This window comes from Astatotilapia calliptera, chromosome 12, assembly GCF_964374335.1.
Source record: "Astatotilapia calliptera chromosome 12, fAstCal68.1, whole genome shotgun sequence".
NCBI lineage: Eukaryota > Metazoa > Chordata > Actinopteri > Cichliformes > Cichlidae > Astatotilapia > Astatotilapia calliptera.
The window spans coordinates 2,255,363-2,276,242 of NC_137433.1; the positions used below are offsets into that span (position 1 = coordinate 2,255,363).

At 41.7% G+C, this 20,880-nt stretch overlaps 1 protein-coding gene and 3 long non-coding RNA genes across 4 annotated transcripts; 2 read left to right on the top strand and 2 right to left on the bottom strand.

Annotated features, from left to right (window-relative positions):
• The first annotated feature begins 3,683 nt into the window (after positions 1-3,683).
• On the top strand, positions 3,684-6,063 carry LOC145432338 (fatty acid synthase-like). Its single transcript, XM_080309103.1, has 4 exons — positions 3,684-3,829; positions 3,960-4,058; positions 4,499-4,750; positions 4,878-6,063. The coding sequence occupies exons 1-4, from the start codon at positions 3,740-3,742 to the stop codon at positions 5,013-5,015; spliced, it is 579 nt and encodes a 192-aa protein (XP_080165229.1). The 5' UTR covers positions 3,684-3,739; the 3' UTR covers positions 5,016-6,063.
• Positions 6,064-7,158: 1,095 nt separating this feature from the next.
• LOC145432339 (uncharacterized) lies at positions 7,159-11,292 on the bottom strand. Its single transcript, XR_013912630.1, has 2 exons — positions 10,141-11,292; positions 7,159-7,484 (listed from the first exon to the last, which is right to left on the bottom strand). It is a non-coding gene; the product is annotated as an uncharacterized LOC145432339 (long non-coding RNA).
• A 1,099-nt stretch (positions 11,293-12,391) lies between these two features.
• Positions 12,392-15,771, top strand: LOC145432340 (uncharacterized). The gene is made up of 2 exons (XR_013912631.1): positions 12,392-12,521; positions 14,843-15,771. It is a non-coding gene; the product is annotated as an uncharacterized LOC145432340 (long non-coding RNA).
• Positions 15,772-17,004: 1,233 nt separating this feature from the next.
• LOC145432341 (uncharacterized) lies at positions 17,005-18,488 on the bottom strand. The gene is made up of 4 exons (XR_013912632.1): positions 18,409-18,488; positions 17,890-18,009; positions 17,547-17,605; positions 17,005-17,367 (listed from the first exon to the last, which is right to left on the bottom strand). It is a non-coding gene; the product is annotated as an uncharacterized LOC145432341 (long non-coding RNA).
• Between the last annotated feature and the right edge of the window lie 2,392 nt (positions 18,489-20,880).

Here is a 20,880-nt window from a genome sequence, read left to right on the forward strand (position 1 = left end):
TATTATGCAAAAACCACCAGCATCTCTGTGGCTCCAGGCGGCCCAAAGTAAAGTCAGATGAGGACAGCGACCTTTTGTTGGCCTGGACAGACAATCTCACAAACTGCACACTCGGACACACAATTGTTTAGACCAGATGTTTTCCCTCATCCATATCTGGGAACATAAAGCCTGAGAAAGTGTTAGGTTTCTGAGAAGCTGAGTTCTAGGAAATGTTCTGACGTCATATTAGGCTATAAAGCTTTCTGTAACGAGCAGAGAAGATCGAAGACCGGCTTCCCACACTGTATAACTGTGTGTGTTTAATAAATCACTTTTTGGACACTTCTGGGGACTCTGTCTGTGCTTATTTTTCCTTCCAAATAAAAAGAACCTTTACAAAAGAACTGTGCATTTCGTGTTGTTAAGACTGTTTCATCTGGGACCATTTTGCAATCTAACGCAAGCTTAATTAAGGATTCTGTTTGTTTTATTCCTTCTAAGCCCAAATGAATTTCTTGTGAATCTGTCTACTGTGAGCCTGGTGATTTTGTTACTGATGCCTGACTGCCAACTGTATAAAACAAAAAACTACACACAATATTCGAAGCACATAGCGCACAGTCGTAAATTCACCCTAATTTTGGTATGATCTGAGCTCAGGCACTGGGTGACTGAGCATAGCACTTACGCATGTGAGCGAGGGGGGAGAAACTGCTGCAGGAGAAGCGTAGACAGGCAGACAGAGGAGAGCTTAAGTTTGACCAGGTACCAAAGCAAATCATTCATACTGTACAAATAATGTAAATATGACGGTGTATCACAAAAGATTGATATCAAACTGATCACTTGACCCATATTACGTTACTTGCTCTTGGAGTGAATCAACAAATGGGGAAATGAAAATCCGAACAACAACAATGATGTTTTTTTAGAGAGTCTTAGCTTACATGTGTGTTTATTTCATATTTTCAGTTGTTTCCCTCCACGGCTAAACAAAGCACTGTAATCGGTTTCAGTTATGTACTGATGAACACAACAATTGACACAAGTGGCTTCTTTCAAAGAAAAAACTCAGGTAGATTTTATTTTATATATTATGCTTTGTATGTTGTTCAGTATATTTCTATGCAAAACAAGAGGAATTTCAATACACAGCAGTATATTCACAGCTGAAACCAGATATTTACATACACTTTAGGGAAAAAACATAAAAACATTTTTTTTTTCTGTTAAACATCAATTTAGAGTGAACTTGCAACTAGAAGATCACTGGCTGCTCTCTGCCCAGCATGGAGGTCACTGCAAACTCTCGGTACCTCAGCAGAGCTGGCAATATCATCAAGGACTACTCTCACCCCAGCAACCAACTGTTTGAACTATTACCGTCAGGCCGACGGTACAGGTCACATAAAACCAGGACAAACAGATTCAGGGATAGCTTCTTTCCCAGAGCTATCACCGTAGTAAATAAGAACAAATACAATTGAACCTATTCCATACCGTCACTGTCATTATATTATGCTGCTATTCATACTGTCATTATATTAATGCTGCTATCCTGTATATATTGTACAAACTATTGTTTGAGTACTTACGATTGTTTTTTTGTACTTTTTATATTTTACATTTATATTTATTATTGAAACTTGCACCAAGGGAGTGGCACTCCAATTTCGTTGTACTCTGTACAATGACAATAAAGGCTATTCTAACTTGTTTTGTTTTAGATAAATAAATATTGAAATATCTTTTGAATTAGTTAAATGTCAGAATATAGAGAGAGAGAGAGCTGTCTATTATTTATCACTTTCATCAAATTTAGGAGTACATATACACTAAGTTTATTGTTAATTAAGAAGAAAACTGCAGATGATTGCATTCTGATCTTAAGCAGCCTCTGATAGGTTAGTAGAGTCGGATTTTTTAGTAGAGTCCTCTGTCCTCTGCTGGATGTGTTGGAGAACACTTTCAGCCCTCTGAGGACTGCATACCACTGCCTGAGCCAAGCCAATGTGCCACTAAGCTCCAGCCAGTGTCCACACTGCCAGAGGTCTCCACACATGCTGGTTCGGTGTCTGTCTCCGCTGAAGGGTCAGAGGAACCCGTTTGAGCTGTCTGTCTCGGCTGGAGGGCCCAAGGGGCCCATTCAGCCACCTGTCTATGCTGAAGGGTCAGAGACCTGTTCGGCCTCCTGTCTCCTTTATAGTCGAAAAAGATGTGCTCCTGGTGCACTGGCCATTGCTGCTACTCAAATCGAGCGTGGACCTGGACCTCCAGCAGGCCCCGGGGACCTACGTCACACCTTGCTCTTGTCTCCCTTACAGCTGAAAAAGGTCCATGCTTGTGCCCTGGCCCTTCTGAAATTCCCTCTCCATTTAGCCGAGGCAGTGAGTCGGCCTCCTGTCTCCCTTACGGTCGAAAAAGATGTGCTCCTGGGCGCACTGGCCCTGCTGCTACTCACATCGGGCATGGCCCTTGCCCTCCAGCAGGCCCCGGGGACCCACATCCTCCCCTGCTCTACTCCCCCACTAGCTTCTTCTCCTGCAGTTACCCTCCACCACATATCCAGCACATATCCAGCTAACCCTAACCCACTACAATTCGTCCTGATTGTAGCACAAGTGGAACCAATAAGCAGGATTCATTGGCAAGCAGACAACCAGTTCCAACTACTGGGAAGAACCAGTGCGATGCATTTTGTGGTACGCGTCGTGGTAGCTCCTGCTAGGATTTAGGACAGACCTGAGGCTGATGAGAAGGATCTGGGTGTTGCAGGGCCGTCCTGGCTGACACGGCGCTGCGTGAAGCTCTGGGATGCTGCCTCTGGACTGGCACACTGGGGTGGTGGTTCCCCTGTTTAAAGACCTAGACCTGAGCGTGTGCTCCAACTGTCACACTCCTCAGCCTCCTCTATGCCAGGGTGTGTCTGTCAGTCAGGCCTCTGATTCAGGAGGAAGCAGTTTGTGTCCTGGTCATGATCACTGGAGCAGCTTGTTATCCTCTCGACTGCAGGGTCTGTGGGAGTTTGCACAACCAGTCTACATGTGGTTTGTGAGGCTTCTACTTTTGTAGGATCTTCATCTTACAGTACAAAGAGCCTTTGCTGCAGCTGTTGTTGTGTTTTGGCGCCTCATGGATAACTTTTCATGTCATTTGAGTTTCAGGCTTGTTGGTGTTGCTGAGCTGTGTGCATCGTCTGCGTGGGTTTGTCAGCATAATGGGGCTCATATTAAAATGACTTTACAGTCACAGAGAAAAACTTTAAAACACAAAATCAACACTTTGAACCATCGTGGAAACTACGTGTCCTTACTTGTCATCAAATGATGAGTGTGCGTCCTCACCAGGTGTCACAATCATGTGTATCAAAACGTGTGTAACTGTTAAACAGCAAAATGTGTTAAAGCTGAAAGTCTGACTGTTCAAAGGTGAAACTACAAACACTTGTACATATACAGCTCCCTCCATAATGGCCTGAGGAAAACCAAAGACCTGATGTGATTTCATGTTTTCTTTGTTTCACAGTTTAAAAGTTTGTGGTTCTGTTCTCAGACCTTTGTCACTCACATGTTGTGCATCAGCTGTTTATGTCACTGTGCAGCCAAACTAACTCCCCTCATGTGTTTCCTTTGCAGCTGCTCCTCTGGATAGCATTGAGTCCCTGGCTGCCTACTACGTGAGCTGCGTCAGGCAGGTGCAGCTGGACGGCCCGTACAGAGTCGCTGGATATTCTTCTGGTGCCTGTGTAGCATTTGAAATGTGCTCTCAGCTGCAGACCCAGAATCAGCCTGTGGAGTTCCTGTTTCTCTTTGATGGCTCACATTCATATGTGGCAGCGTACACACAGGTCAGAGAAACACTCGCGCATCTTTATTTCATGTATATGCTGTATAGCGTGTGTGATGTTGGTTTTGAAGGATGAGCTCTGGTCACATGATCTGCATGTGAACAGGTTTAACTGTGTTTTTGATTTGCAGAGCTACAGAGCCAAGCTAACACCCGGCAACGAGTCTGAGGCTGAGACTGAAGCCTTGTGTGCCTTCATCCAGCAGTTCACTGGCATTGAATACAACAAGGTATACTGTCTCTGACCCACAGGTTCACACACAAGTATTCCTTTATGTGGCATCAGCGTTAAAGGCCACACAACCTGAGCTTTTGCCTCACGGCGCCTGTAAGGTAAAGATGGTGACTGTAACACAGTCTGGAGCTGCTGTTCCAGCACAGTCTGTGTGTGGTGCAGGTTTGACTCAACAATGATGTGATGTTTGGAGCTGTTATGGAGACTAAAGTAAAACATGCGGTTAAATCAAACCTTCGTACAGTTTCTCACTGAAAGCTGACATTTGTAACTCCTGAATATCAAAACATCTTCATTTTGCATTTTCATATACATAAGATCTGTGATGTTCATTAATTATGTGTCACTTACTTTTCTGAAAACAACAATATCTCCGCGAGCACGCGGTAACGTTTGCTATGAACTTACAGTCGTCTCCATGGTTACATCCTACAGCTTTTGGAGACTCTGCTCCCGCTGTCAGACCTGAATGCACGCGTCAGTGTGGCCGTGGACCTAATCACCTCCGCTCACAAGGACATCGACCGAGACTCACTGCACTTTGCAGCCTCCGCCTTCTACTACAAGCTAAAGGCTGCTGATGCATATGTACCTACTGCAAAATACCACGGCAGCGTGAAGCTGCTGCGCGCCGAAACCAGCAGCGAATATGAGCAAAACCTGGGAGCTGACTATAAGCTCAGCGAGGTACCGATGCACATTTACATCAGTCTGTAGTACTTATCTTCACTGTGCGTGTGTGCGCTTGTGTGTGTTTCTATAAACTCTGTCTGAGCCTTCCAATGTTCAAACTGTGTACTGCGTCTTTCTTCAGGTCTGTGATGGCGAGGTGTCGGTCCACGTCATCAAGGGAGATCACCACACTTTCCTAGAAGGCGCGGGGGCGGAGTCTATCAAGAACATCATTCATAACTCGCTGGCTGAGCGAGCTGTCAAACCAAGGGAGGGTTAAACATCCACCGTCTCTTCACCCTAATTCCTCAGCTTTCCCCAAACTAGACTGTAAATGTGTCATTATAGGAAGTGTTTGCACTGCTTATGTTTACACGCTACTGTTATCCTAATATCCCAAATGTTAATGGTTAGTGAACCAGTCGACATCCCATCATCTCACAGCTCCATCGATTCCAACTGCAAGTTTTGTTTTTTGTTGCCATATGTTGTTGTTTGCAGAAGTTCATCCCACAACAAAATAACGTGGTTAAAAAATTAATGTAACAAAGTAACAAACACTGACACATTGATTGAATCCTGAATTACATAACATCACTCAAATTGGTGTTTCTGCTCATGCAGACATCAGTAGACAGGCAAACGCGCTGCGACCAGCCTGATGAGCGACTGTGGAGGGAGGGCTGACCCTGCAGCCGTGTTTCTGCACACTAACTACTCGTAACACAAGTTGGAGGCATTTCTTTATTTTGTGATATTTGTTTACTTTTCAGTCATGTGACCACACAGTCATCAGTTACAGTGGCAACCAGCAAATGTTTACGTTGTCAATAAGTTCACAACAAATTAAGTGTTTCATAAACTGTGTTTTAACAATGACACTCGTGTTACTGTAATTTACAGACCAGTTATTTCACTAATTCAGAAGAAAAACTGCTTCTCTTCATGATGGACTGTGTCAAACACACGCTGTTGTTCTGACAGACGCCTGTGACAGAGGCGTCGCTAAGGACCAAATGTGTCTCTTCAGAGGTTAATCAGAGATGTGAATGATCACTGTAACAGTGAGATCATATTTACTGATGTAACCTCTGAGAAACTGTTTCCTTTTAAAGGCTTTGGTCCAGAGATCTAAAACCTCAGCAAATAATCCAAACCTGAGTACAACAGCTGGCCTGAGACCTGTGATTGGGTCAGTGAAGGAAGCTGCTGATTGGAGATGAATGTGCTGAGGAGTCACAGTACGATGGACGTGACAATAAAGGCCTCTGTGTTTTATTGTAACATTTCTGTTATGTTTTGTAGGACTAATAAGGGCCTCAACAGTCGCTCAGTGTTTTCCTTCATTGTAACGAGCCTGTCCCGTTGGATCTATGATTCCTGTGCTTTTGTTGTCGTTACTATTTCTGATCATTTATCTTGTAAATATAGTTTTTGGGTTTTGTTTTTTAGAGGATGGGTCAGTTTATCAGGGACTGAAACACAAATCCTGTTGGCCCAGAAAATTCTTAGTCGCTGTTGGCGCCACCCGACCGTTTAGTTCAGACCATTAAAGTAACGACTGGTTCTATATGACACTTTTCTACATGCAACAAAGGTGGTGATGGAAGGAGGAGAACAAACTTTTTTGTCTGTATTTAATAGCACAATAAAGACCAGACAGCAAAGCAGGGAGGGAGAAATAAAGGGCCTCAGGTCAGAGTTGAACCCGGCCGCAGCATTTACCCCATGACCAGGTGACGTGGTCACCCGCCCGACCCTTACGCACAGCAGTATTTCACTTCAGCTACCAGGAGTATGTGGGTCGAGCATGCAGACTGAACTTTAGCTGCATGTTAGAAAGCCGAGTTTATGAATGAAGGCTAGAACAAATGTCCCGGCTGAAGGAGGAGGGGCTGCAGAGGTGTATAAACACAGGTGGGCGGGGCAGGGCTAGTGTGCAGGATGACTCAGTGACCTACACTGACCCGTGTTGGTGAACATTTTGTTAAAGTTAAATGTTTTCAAGCTGACAAGTAAATTATCCAGCGAGCTAAGTTGAGCTGACCGACGTGCAGTAAGGTTTTCATGCTCTTCACTAACAGCTGATCGCTGAGAATATATCAACAGTAATAATGTCCTGTAATTCCCACGGCTCTGTATGTCACACCTGCGTATGCTTCCCCATCACATTCATCACCTGTTCCTCTGGTGTCTCTGATTGGAGCACGCAGGTGTGTGGAGCAGAGTGAAATCACACACCTAATGCTGTTTTATTCAACCTGGATCTTGGAAGTTTTGATTAACATCAGTGTCAAACATGAACTAACTCTTTGTCCCCTTCAACATTACATGTTGTTTTTTGAAGTAACAGGTTCAGTGATCTTAAAAGGCTGCGGTAACGTGTCGCTGATAAAACACTGAGTCATTTTCAAATTATTCACTTTAGTTCAATTCAGCTTTATTGTTTTATGTGAAAGTCTCCATCCTGTGTCCTTCACTTATCTTTATCCCAGGTGTGAATTGTTCACAGGACTTAAAAGAAGGACGTGTCTGTGGAAAAGGCTCCGGCCAACCTAAACTCCTCCCTCATCAGGACACAGAAGAGCCGCTGAGGCAGCGCCTTGGAGTACGCTGCTGGTCGCGGCACACAGGTGCGCAACAAGATCTCCCGGCCTGCTGGAGGAGGGAAGTCTGGTACTCTGCTGCTTCCCCCAGTTTGCTTCTTGTCAGATCCCAAGTCCTCATCGACGGGCGCCAGAAGGGCAGCCTAAAAGGGCAAAGGTCAAATGTTAGCAAACAGCAACCGATTCTGAAGAAATGTGCTGTGTGATATTCAGAAGTACTGTAACCCGAGTCTCCCACAGAGACCTGATCCAGACTACAGCTCACAAACACAGCTCCTCTACTAACACCTCACTGCAGCTGCACCCTGCTGATCCTGTCTGTGATTAGAAATGATTTCAATAAAGTAAAACAGAGGCTCGTTTTCTATGAGCGTAAACAGGGATCTCTTTTTCAGTCTCAGTGTAACAAACGTGTTTACTGAATAAGTCTTTCAGTAAAAATGTTTTTGTTAATTCAGTAAAATCTGCAAAGATGACTTGTACTGTTGGCAGCAACAAACAGAGACAACAGAGTGTGGGACAGACAGGAAGTCAGGACACGTCTATGTGCTTCACAGTGGGACTAGAACATGAACATTTCTACACACACCACAGGCAGCAACTGTGCAAACCTCCACGTCACCAAAAACACCCTGCAGGTCCCATCAGAGCAACGGCAGAGAAAACAGATGAAAGGTCTGTTAGAGAGAAAAACGCTTCGCTGCTTTCTTACCTGTATGACACCAAAAGGGTTTTGTTTTTTTTAATAATAAAGGCTTCATGTTTTACAGTTAAAGGTAAAGCTCATGCAAACATGCAGGCTTATTTGTCTGATCAATGCAAAAGTTCAAACATGTCTCTTTCAAGCCTCATTATCAGCTGAGATCATAGTAAAGACACAGACAGGATCCTGATCCATCTGTTCTTTATATAATTACTGTTTTTACTGTAATGTAGAATATCATGGACATAATACACAGACTGCAGCCTAAATACTGCTAAAAACAGCTCTTTTTATTTTTAAGGTTTCACGTATTAACCTTTTATTATAAAAGTCACCTGATCCTTAGCAGGTGTGTATACAGAAATACACCAGGTCATTATTTAAGCAAAGCGAAGCCAAACTGCTCCTGTGTGACAGATGAAGTCCACCTTTAAACAGCATTTAGATGCTGCTAATGAAACTCGATTAGTGGCAGCACTGGTCTGTGGGCTGGGGACACTGGTGCCACCAGTACAGCGCGCACTTTTCACAGCGCCACCATGTGGACCAAACTGTATTCTGGGTCAAACCTGATGTTTTATCATTTACACTGAACAAAAATATAAACGCAACACTTTTGCTTTTGCTCCTGTTTTCCATGAGCTGAACTCAGAGATATGAAACATTTTCTACAAACACAAAAGACCCGACACTCGCAAGCAATGTTCCCTCTAAGCTGCGCGCGTACACAATTGCGCACTGCTGGCACGGTCTCTGCACAGAAAATCTGCGTTGCGCGCACAAAAAAAAAAAAAAATTCACCTGAATTGAAATTAAAATGAAAACTTTAACAATCCTGTTTTGCAGTGTTAGTCAGTGACTGGCTGCTCCCGTATAGGATTAGAACGAGGCCACCTTATCCCGTAGTCCAGCCAATCACGCGATTCACATTCGTATATACGCAGCTAATCAACGTCGCTGTCAGGCTCTGACGCGTCCTTATGCGCCGACACCGGTGTTTTAGCAAAGCGGCTGATGTGGAGTGAAGCCACGTTAATGACAACGTGTACAACCATTGGAGATGTGAGCAGGACCGACGGAACAACTGACGGGAAAAGTGTGGACTTTATACCAGTTTTTAAATTGTGTTGATCGGCCGCGTACAACCAGAGTTATGATAAAAATATCTGCAATGTTTGGTTTTCTTCCTGAATACTGTCGTTGTTTATATTTACTGCGGGAAGAAACGGTGAAAACGCCGTTTTATAAGGAAAACGCTCGAAAGCCTGTGAGCAAAAACAACACCCCACCACCCTTTCCTATTGGTGGAAAAATGTACCATGTGGACCAATCAAAAATTATATGGCAAGGGTTAGAAACGGGAGGAAGTTTTAGGAGTGACGGCGGTGCTTGGAGATGTGAGAGATTTGCGACGTTTAGCGCAAATCTTATGTAGTGAGTGTGTAGTGTAGTCAGCAGTTTTGTTGTGTGTGTCAGAACAATGAGGCGACTGCTGAATGTTACAGGTGTTACAGCAGTGATACATCTGCTGTTGTCCTGCAGGTATCAGGCTGTTGTTCTCCTTCATCTCATAGTGGACACAAATTATTTTTTGGAGTGGCACAAATAATTTGTGTGGCATCAGATTTGATGCAGAACAGCTGATTGTTCTGTAAATAGTTTGAAATGTTTAATTAAAAAACGCCTTGGCTACATTTTTAGGTAAACCTGTGAGGTGTGGCATGTCAAGGTGCTGATTAGACAGCATGAATATTGCACAGGTGTGTCTGAGACTGCCCACAATAAAAGGCCACTCTGAAATATGCCGTACATGTGTAGCACAATGACACATGTCGCAAAACCAGTCAGGATCCGGTTCAGCTCATGGAAACAAAAGTGTTGTGTTTATATTTGTGTTCAGTGTAACAAATACTGAGACGTCTAATAATGTTGTGTGTTGTTCATCTGAGGACGCTGCAGAGAACCAGATTATTTTTATTATCCTGTTTGTCTGTTATGTGAACCTTTAGAGGATGTACCTTATAAAGACTGAGTGTGTTTATCGCACTATGTTAAATGTAACTGTGAGCGACACGAGGCTTACTGCTCATGGTTACCTCATCAGTGGTGAAGTCAGCCAGCTTGATGCAAGAAAGAGGAAGAACAAAAGGATGAAAGAGCAACACACAAATGAAAAACAAAAACAGACTTTCTAACCGACAGAGCTGAAATCTGAACATGTCACCAGCTGCAGGAGGCAACGCTCTGAACCACGTCGTTCCTCCTCCAGATGGAGCTTTTACTGCCTATAGTCTCTTGACATACAATGGTTGGATTGTCCTATGATACTGTATCAGCTGAGCCTCAAATTCTTATGATCTCGAGCTTCAGTCTCAGTGAATCCTTAGTTGGCTCAGATGCATCATCTGGTGTTTGAGTGTAACAAGGTGGTTGTAACACAAAAGGTGTGTATGTGTTTGTGTAAACAGGTGAGTGTGGTTTGTAGTGTCCAACTAAAGCAGCGTGTCTAACCAACCACATCTCCAGGGCTGAATCAGGTGACCACGAGCCATCGCTCCACAGCTGCTGAGGGAGCTACAACCCTCATTCAGCCTTTCATAGACATACGGCAATGAACTGTATGAACAATAAACTTTATTCATACACACAAATCCCTTTAGGGTTGTGTCAGCGAGGGCAAACGTGCCACATCAAATACATGGAGCTACAAGCTGTGGTGACCCACTGTCAGTAAGGGAGCTTTATTACACACACACAGCATCAAATCATAACAACAGTTACCTCAAGCTACTTCTATGTTATAAGGCAAAGACCCTGCAGTTACACAGGGAAACATTAGGTGACCGTCTGTGAGCGACAGTGGGAACCAAAGCCTCTAACAAACATCCATCGATAGATGAGGGGCAGACGGGCTGAATGCAGAGAGGTCTACTAACACATGTTGAGTGAAGAAGAAACACCCAGTGCATTATGGGGAACTTAGACCTATAACTTAGACCTGTGTGCGCCTTAGCATATGCTACTTCCGGCGCATAGCGCTTAGTTTCCGGTGTGATATTCGCTCCTTGTTCACGGTCGGGTTTTTCAACCAAATGGACGAATCAAGTGGCAATTTACATTTTTCGAGATGTCGAATGTATCTGTAGATGATGTTGATCGACTTGTCGATATTTCCCCCCCGCGCCTCAGAGCAAACGAGAGAAAGGATTCAGATTTTATACTTCTCAGTATCTGTAAACAGCGCTCCCTCGTTTATCGCGGGAGTTACGTTCTAAAAATAACCTGCGATTGGTGAAATCTGAAGTAGCCAACTTTATTTTTCACAGTTATTATCAATGTTTTAAGGCTGTAAAACCCGTCACTACACACTTTATACACTCAGACCGACATGAACATTTTCACACGTTTCTCTCCTGTTTAAGCTCTCAAAGCTCAAACCTTCGTAGACAAATAAGTCCAGTATTACAGAAACCAAAGATCAAACCGTGTTTTCAGGTCCAGCACATGAGAACAGAGCAGCTGAGAGATAATTCAACATCAATGAATCATTAATGAATCAATGAATCAGCGATTCTGTACTGCACAGGAGAGACGGCACGGAGGAGATCAACAATAGTCTGAAGCCAATCAGGACGCAGAACACAAAGCGCTGTGCGCAAAAAAAAAAAGCATGCAAACTTGCACAAAAAAAAATGTGCGAAACAGCGAGGCCGCGTTATAGCGACAGACCAGACCAGCTGCACAACACAGACACTTCAAACCTGAGGACAAATCTAAGAGAACAGAAAAAGGAAAGGAAACTTAGCTTAGAACCATGCAGCGCTACAGGAGACGGCAGCACTGCAGAGGTGAGGACCGGCACCTGTTTGAAAGAGACAAATGCACACAAACACACACAACAACGAACGAGAAACAAACACAGAGAGAGGAAAAAGTGGTTATACAGAACTTGAGGACATTACCTACATGTAACTATCTAAATAATTATAAATTTGTTGTGTTTTCTTTAACAATGTCAGAAGGAGAAGGAGAGAGGCACTGAGGCACGGTCTTCCGCCCCCCGACGCTTCTGCTGCGCCTCCTCCTTCTGACAGGAACTGCCTACAGAACAAGCATGAATGATGCCTGAGTGGACACACACAACTCACAAGTTCCTGGCTCTGTCAGCTCCTCTGCAGAGGGTTTCCCTAAGAAGGTGGACCTAGCAGGGTCACCGGGGGACGGGGAGCTGTGCCTCACGGCCCTCACTTCGTCGGAGAAACCCTCATGCAGAGTTCAGAAACTTCTGTGTTGAGTATGTCGCTGTGAGCCTCCACCATTTAACTAGTGGGTGCAGCCTGAACTGTCTAGAGACAGACCAGACCAGCTGCACAACACAGACACTTCCAACCTGAGGACAAATCTAAGAGAACAGAAAAAGGAAAGGAAACTTAGCTTAGAACCATGCAGCGCTACAGGAGACGGCAGCACTGCAGAGGTGAGGACCGGCACCTGTTTGAAATAGACAAATGCACACAAAATAAGTGTTTGTTGTAGAATGTGCAGCATGAAAGTAGCATGCATGTTTTGCATAGAACTGTTTTATGCATCTGCATTTCACAAAGAATGACAAATTGGTATACGGGACAACAAATAAAATCTAATGTATAGAAAAAAGATAATAGGATATGCCCATGACAATAAGAATGATAAAGGACTTCACAAAGTCAATTTATTGCTAAAGTGTGATCTTAGAAAATTGCTATTGTGCACCACACTAAACAGAACAAATTCTGTCAAAACTTACTTTTGCAAGATCCCACAAATGTTTTGCAAGATCTTGAGAGTTTTTTTCTTTGCATTTATCATGCTTCCATCAGTATCTGTAAAGCTGTACAGAGTACTGCAGCTGGTTGTTAATGAATGCAACAAAGACCACCAGATCAAAGTACACCTAGCCACGAGTGTTTCCCCTTCCACTGAGCACTATCTTCATCTCGCAAAATACATGTTCAAATTTTTTTTCTTCAATGTGCCTTGCGAGGCTCCATAACATACCTATCAATCTGTGAGCATTTCTCAGAGGCTGCAGCAACTGCAGCTTTTGAGGAAGTTGCAACAGCACATTTGTGAATTCTCACGCGTAGCCCTACAGGAACACCCACAGTTACAAATACCATAGCGACCAACATCAGTGCTACTACTGCCCACAGTTCATGTAAAGGAAACATAACGGTGTCATACAATAAACTACAGAATCAGCATTGTTGTCTGTGAAGGTTCTCAGTCATTCAGGTCATCGTAGTCAAAGGAGCTTGTAAAGAAAAGCGTCTGGACTTCTTTAAGTTGCTTGAAGACGTTTCACCTCTCATCCGAGAAGCTTCTTCACTTCATCAGCATTGTTGCACAACCGTGTATTCAATCTTGTTACCCTTCTTTAAAGTCCACCACCTGTGCTGCAAGTGAAGTTGATGCATTAACACATTGAAAGTTGTGGCACTTCTCATTATTTGACGTGCACAGCTGCTCTGTGTGAGGGTCAAACATTTGTTTATTCAACACCTGTGAAGGTATCAGAAAAAATGCATAGATAGCAAGAGAAGCAAATTAAAGCACTGCACGTGCTTTACGTGCTATGACATGCTGCACGTCATAAAACCCAGTTTCTTGATTAACATTTTTAAGAGTTAAGTTGTAATACTTTTGTGCATTATTAAAACAAATCCTAAAATTCTGTATCACTGTGCTGTTACGAGAAGGTAGCTTGAATGTAGGTATCTGGCCCTGTGTAAATCTTGAGCATGAGTGATGTTGTGGGACAGTGCACCAACTACACAGGTACAACAGCCGGAGAACCAAGAACCAGGAACAGCTACTTGGTGATCCCGACACAGACTCCAGCTTTCCATATCTGCATCTGTAATGAATATTAATAGAGATAAAATACAATCTTTTATCCTGTCTTCCTTCTCTCAGCCCAACCGGTCGCAGCAGATGGCCCCGCCCCTCCCTGAGCCTGGTTCTGTCAGAGGTTTCTTCCTGTTAAAAGGGAGTTTTTCCTTCCCACTGTCGCCAAAGTGCTTGCTCATAGGGGGTCATATGATTGTTGGGGTTTTCTCTATATCTATGAAGCACCTTGAGGCGACTTTTGTTGTGATTTGGCGCTATATAAATAAAATTGAATTGAATTGAATACAATTTGCGCTCTCAGAGTGCTTCTTGTTTGTTTTTGTTGTAATCTGACTGTGGATTTTGATGTTTTTAAAAGCATAATACAGCAAAAAAACAAACAAACAAACAAACAAAACCCAGAAGGCCTTTTAAATTTCTTTAAATATTGTTCTGCTTTAGTCAAATCAAAAGATTGTATATTATTAACTTGAAATTGAATTGTGATTTTAATTTTAGGAATAGAATTTTAAGAATATTAGTTTTTACTGTCTCCAAATGGACAGGTAAAAAGCAGCTTTGAATTGACAGACCTCAAATAATAATATATTTCTTGGATTCGAGGGGGCACCCAAACTCCACCTACACTACTGTGCTAGACAGCAATATCACAGAACAGTGAACTCTTGGCACACACAAAAAATCCCCAGTGTAATCAATCCTCCACAGCAATGAAACACTGGATTATTGGGTACAGACACTCTCTTGTAGCCAAAAGGTCAGAGGGTTAGTCCTTTCCAAAGCTATCAAAACATCATTTAGCAGGGCAGCGGCAAACAGTGTCTGAAAAGTGACTTTTCATAACCACTGTCATACTTATTAGATATTAAATTTACAATTGTTTTCTTCTCTGTATTGTTATCCATTCAGAACCAATACAATTATCCTGATAGATGCAGAAGGGAATGTGATCTTCACAGAGCGCACCATGCTTGACTGTGACACAACCAAATGGAGCACCAGTTCTTTCCAGTTCAAACTGCAGGAGTGAAGACACAATGGAGGAAACCTACTCTGTGCCTTTCTGCATCATCTCTCCTTCCGTTACCTTTTCCTCACCATCTCCTTCAGCTGAGCCTCATGTGACCGCAAAGACTCATCAGCACTTTTTTTATTCAGCTAGTCACTAGCTGCCTCGTTAACATCAGTTTCATATATTTCTTACTTTTGATTTAATTTAAAGATGTATGCTAATTTTTTTTAAAAAGCAAAGATGCCAAAGGACATTTAGAGTTTTGTAGAGGAAAATATTTTACCTACATGTCATGAACCTTCTCAAAAATTATAGCTTGAATGTAATTTGGTAAATATAAGATTGGTGTGATGCCATTTTCTGTCATGAACGCTAGACATTGTGGCCCTTTCACACACATGGCAAAAGACAGGAGATGATCTGTGTTAGGCACATTACATGCAGTACGTTATGACTGGTTCTGACATTAGTGGTTTTAAATACAGCTTGTCTGGGTGAAGTGTAGAAAAGCTCGTCTGCGGTGCATGAATACATGCTTTTTGGTGTCCGATGTAACCTTCCATCCATGATTTACATTTTATGCTCTATTTTCAGGCTGCAGGCTAAATTGGCATCCTATGACAAGTCCTAGGGTCACATATATTTTTCTAGAAGATTTAAGTTCACACGAGTCATCACCAGGATTACTGGCTACTTTGTAAGTTTCTGATTACCCTTTCATTGGTGTTTAGGTAATTTTGCGTCACAGCATCAAATGTTTCAATGCACTGTTAAATGCACTGGATCTTGAAAAAACAGCCTGAAAATAAATAACAGTTTATCCAAACACCTCTCTTTTTGATTGTTGCATTATGATTACGGATACAAAATAACTGTCAGGAACCATGTGCTCACACACATATCAGTATAGGCCTAGGAAGCTGGCTCCGCTGCTTCCTGTATGACTCTAGGATTTACCCACATGCAGGTGACGTATGAGTAATGTATTTATTAATGTGAAGAAAGCTTTTTGTAACCAGATTGAACCCATGGTTAATTTGACTTCTGTTCCCTAAAAAAAAAAAGAGTTCAAACTTGATATGATTTGTGAGTAATATGTACATATGTATTTTGATCTTTTGTTAGTTTTTTCCATTTAAAATCTCCCTATGGTCATTTAACCAGTATCCCTGGTTTGCAGTGTTATGCCATTGTATGTACTTTAGCTGACCTGCAACTGTTTTCAAACAGTGACCCCTCCTGCCTGTGTGGAATATTGCACCCTTCAGGATGTACCTGAACATTTGGTGTATTTAAAGATTACCTTCTTATTTTTTTAACCAGCAGAATGGGCACTGGTATCTTCACATCAATGTTTTAAAGCAATACAGCATCTAAAGAGGTGTAGAGGAGTATAAATCTAGACAAGTACAAATAGAATACCAGTGGCACAGCATTAAAAAATAATGGGTTTTTTTTATCTGATTAATTTCAGCTGTGAAACAAATTTGTGGTTGTATTACCATCACTCCATGTTTATAGGCTGTATGTAAACATCTTTATAGTTTTCTTCATATACTGTGTGCTGTAAGCATCCACCAGTCCCAGAATTAGCACTCTCTGCTAAAGGCAGCAAGAGTCCACTAGACAAAACCAAAGCATGTTTTGTAAGATTTTGCATCACTGATTAAATATATCTGAATTTATTGATTCATGCAGGAGGTGTGTAGCACATGCTCACTTTAATGTTATGTTATAATTTGGTTGCTCTTCCCATTTTTAAAAACATTATCCTTTTTTAATGCTTGTCGGCTACCCCTTGTAGTCAAAGTGTGCATAAAGGGATTTCACGCAATATCAGGAGTTTCAAAAATGTGAACCATTCCACTGGATGGCTTCACATTATGTGAAAATGGGGGAGGGGGGATTCCAGTTATTCAATGGGACGCCGTTTGTAAACTGAATGATGCTGGAATTAGTAGCAACATTTTTCCACATTTAGCTCAAAGCCTTATTAAAAACATGTTTTTTCAAGTCATTTTTCACAATATTCAAATTTCCAAAGAGGAACTGGAAAATGTTCTTTCCCTGAAAATGTCTTTTACTGAAGCTGCATCTATCCTCTCCATCTCAAGGCCTACTCTGTAAGACTATTATAACAAGTAAGTTATACAGTCGCTTACATTTAATGCTTCATTGAGCTGTATGTTTAAGTGTAGAAGAAAACCAAAGATCAAAGACGACACAGTTCAGTGCCAGTTAGCAAAGATGATGCATTTTGTCCTTTGGATGTATCATATTGCTGGTCTCTGTCAGCCTCTGTGGACCTTCACCACCATCTGCACCACGCACGAGGGCTTGAGCCCATATTCAGATAGAGATGCAGAGTCGTTCACCAATAGCTTCCCAGCGACAGTCAGCCGGACTTCAGCCATAAGATATCCTACACACACAACAGAGGACAGAGATGAACCTCACAAAATATTTAAACATGTCAAAAACTATTATGTCAGGTTCCCTGAACACCACTGAAGATGCACACATTTTAAACACACTCCTGTGTCCAAAACTCCTTAGCAGTGACAACAAAGTTAATATTTCAAAATCATCCTCAGTGCACACCTTTTCCCCCACTGTGGTCAAGATGCTCTTAGCTGTTTGGTTCCTCCTGCTCAGGATTTCTTCAAAGGAAAAAAGGAAACAAAAAGCAGTTTTAAAAGTTTTTTGTTGGTGGTGTTTTTGACTTTCAAGCTCAATCAAAGCAGAAAAAGACTTCAAAACAAATTCAATTGAATGGATGGGTATAATCTTCCATTGAAAGCCAGCAAGAAATAACAGTTTTTTAGAGAGTTTTGGTCATCATACACATAACAGCAATCACTGCGTTTGCAATATAATCTGTGACTATTATGAAAGTAACATACATAACTTGAAAAGCTAAAATCAATCATAACATTAAGCTCACCTTGTTTTTGTGGAGAAGGTGATCAGGCTTTTTCTTCACGTCCTGAGACCAGGTGCACTGGATCATCACCAGCTTGTATCTTCATCCTTTTTCACTCAGTGAAGTCTTTCTCTTTGTTCCCTTTGCAACAGAAAACTACTGTGTGATCACAGGTGAAGTTAGGGATATTTTTCCTGTGCAGTTTTTATAGTGCTTCATTTGGTGAAGCTGTTGATCCACTTTGATCTCAAAGGATCTCGACGGTGGAAAAAAGTAATATTTCTCCTTACCATTAGGCTAAATATAGATATAACAATTTATAATATGTCAGCAGCATCCCCATAAGGGAGGTCTCCCTGTAGTGTCCCGAATGCAGATCCATTGTGATAAGAGAGAATGGATCAGATTTGAATGTCCTCTGTGAAGTGTGCACAGCAGTAAATGGACAGCCGTTTGAATTCTGCTTGCAGTGTTTGAGGGAATGGGAGAGTCCACGGCCTTGGAAAGACTGCTGTGAAAATCACTAAAAACACTACAAACCTGCCCAGATAACCTTTGGTTCATTGGAGGAAGTCCACGGATGTCCTTCTATCCGTCCCTGTCTCACCTCCTGGTTGAGTACAGCAAGTGGAATTGTAAATTTGTTGTTTGTCCTCGATGTAAGGTAAAGTTATGTTTTCTATGCCTGAAGAGCTATACTAAATGTATTTTTTTAAAGCGACTTCTGTGTACCATGCTCCAGCGGTGTAGCTGTATGGCAGAAGAAATAATGACAGAGACACAAAGCTTCCAAGTTTTACTTTTGATGTGGGAGTGCCTTATTTGTAATAATGTACCATGCTGTGTTTTTTAATTCCCTTTTTATAATTCTCTATCTCTCTAATTCTCTCCAAATCAAATATAATTAGTGTTGGGTTCTATTGATGAGAAATTTGCTACTAAATGTGATCTTTACAGCTGCATTATGTCTGAATCATAATGATAATAAACCTGAAAAATGTAATTCATTCATAAATGTGAAATATAGTTAATCATACATTATGTTATTACTCATTCCTTAAGATTTAGTTATTTTATGTTGACCTGTCATTGTCTGCTGCTTCTTTAGCATTAGCTTGATGGCATTAATCACTTGTGCTATTCAGGCATTTTTTCCGTGTTTTTTTTGTTAGCTTTATGATGACTGCTATTTTTTCTTCTAAATTGTTTAAGGAAATCAATGTCTATTTTATTAAAACCTTGTTATGCTTAATAAACAGTTAGGGTGTAAAGCATGCATGTTACAAGCACGTAGATGCTTTTATTTACAGTTTGTCGTTGGTTTCTTCTGCTTGTGCAGTTTTCCAGCCACCTTCTTCCCGTGCAGCACACAGTCATGATCAGATGATGCAGAACAGCCGTGTGGGTCAGCATCCCCTGACACCACACCCTGAACCCACCAGCCAAAGCCCTCCCTGCAGCTGAGCCACAAACCACATATTATCTCATTTAGAAAAATGTTTTGAGTAACTGACAAAACACGTAGTTAAGATTAATTTTTAGGGGTTTTGTTGGTTTTATAAACAGTTTAGTTTGAAACACACTGAATAATTCATTAACTACATTTTAAAAATCTGAAAAGCACTGTGGCGGGGCAGGGCCGTGCAGAGAGGTTTAAAGGGGCGGGTGCTCAAAGTTAAAAAGGGGCACATTGAACCAGGTTGAATAACAACAACACACATTCATCAAGAATCTAATATGGGAAGAGAAGGGCTGTGTTGATCTGAGACTGTAGACATTAAAAAGTCCATAGGAGAGATGGTAGCTGATTAAACAAGTGTCATGAGATAATAACAAAATGCAAAGATTGGTGACAGCGCTTGGAACCATAAGGCAACAAAAAACTGTGAGAAATAAATTAGGCTCTGCCTGTGAATCACTCTTTGCTTCTCTTCTTCCTTCCATCCCATCATTTCATATATCACTCTCCACTTGCTATGTGAGAACAAGGCACAACTTGTCTGTGAAGGTTCTCAGTCATCCCGGTCATCGTAGTCTTTGCAAGCTCCTTTGAAGGCACAACTTGCTATTGCAATAAACTATAATCTAATTATCCACACCTAACAACTCTTGCACTTAATCTATAATAAAATGATGACAGAAAAATGTTATAGCACTGCCTTTAGTAGCCTCACACAGCTCCTGCTGTTTCCTCCTCATGTCCTTACCAGGCATGTCTGGACAATGTTATATCATGAGTAATATTTTTAGAAAAAATCCATCTAAATAAAACACACACATGCACGCACACACAGTGACATTTTAGACCTTCTTCAGAATACTGTATATACTATGGGCATCACGGTGCTGATCCATAATCCTTACATTATTATTTATTACTAGAGCTACAATAATAACGCAATGAGGAGGGGGAAGTAATAAATATGAAATAATGTATTTATGATGATTCCATTTGTTTCACTATCCACTCTGTGCAGGGGCAAAGCTTATTACATTTTTAAACTGCAGAGATACAATAATTTTACTGCTGTAAAATCCAACTTTTGTCTTATTTAAAATATAAATCTAATATAATCTGCTTCTTAATGTATGTTCTTTAAAATACAGCGTGTGTTTTTAATATATTATAATTATAATAATTATTATGTGGACATGCATATTAGATCGTTTTTTAGTGAAATATAATCCCTCCAGAAAGGCAGGAAAAGCCCGGAAACTTACTTTAAAACTAAATATGTTCCCTAAAACGGTGACAGAGCTACAGATCCATGACAGCCTTACACAGGTAGCCAGCAGCTGTGACCAGCACTACCTGTGCAGTTAATAAAAGGACAGGTAATGTTTGTCGCGCTGTTGCACACACAGCACGCTCGTTTGTTTCAGTTCGTCAGTTGCCACAAGACAGCTTACCAACGTGTACGTAATAAGCTAATACTCCTGGGTGCTACACACTACAGTGCACGCTGTGCACCTACTTACTGGGTTTGTCGCATCAGTCTGTGTCTCTGAGTT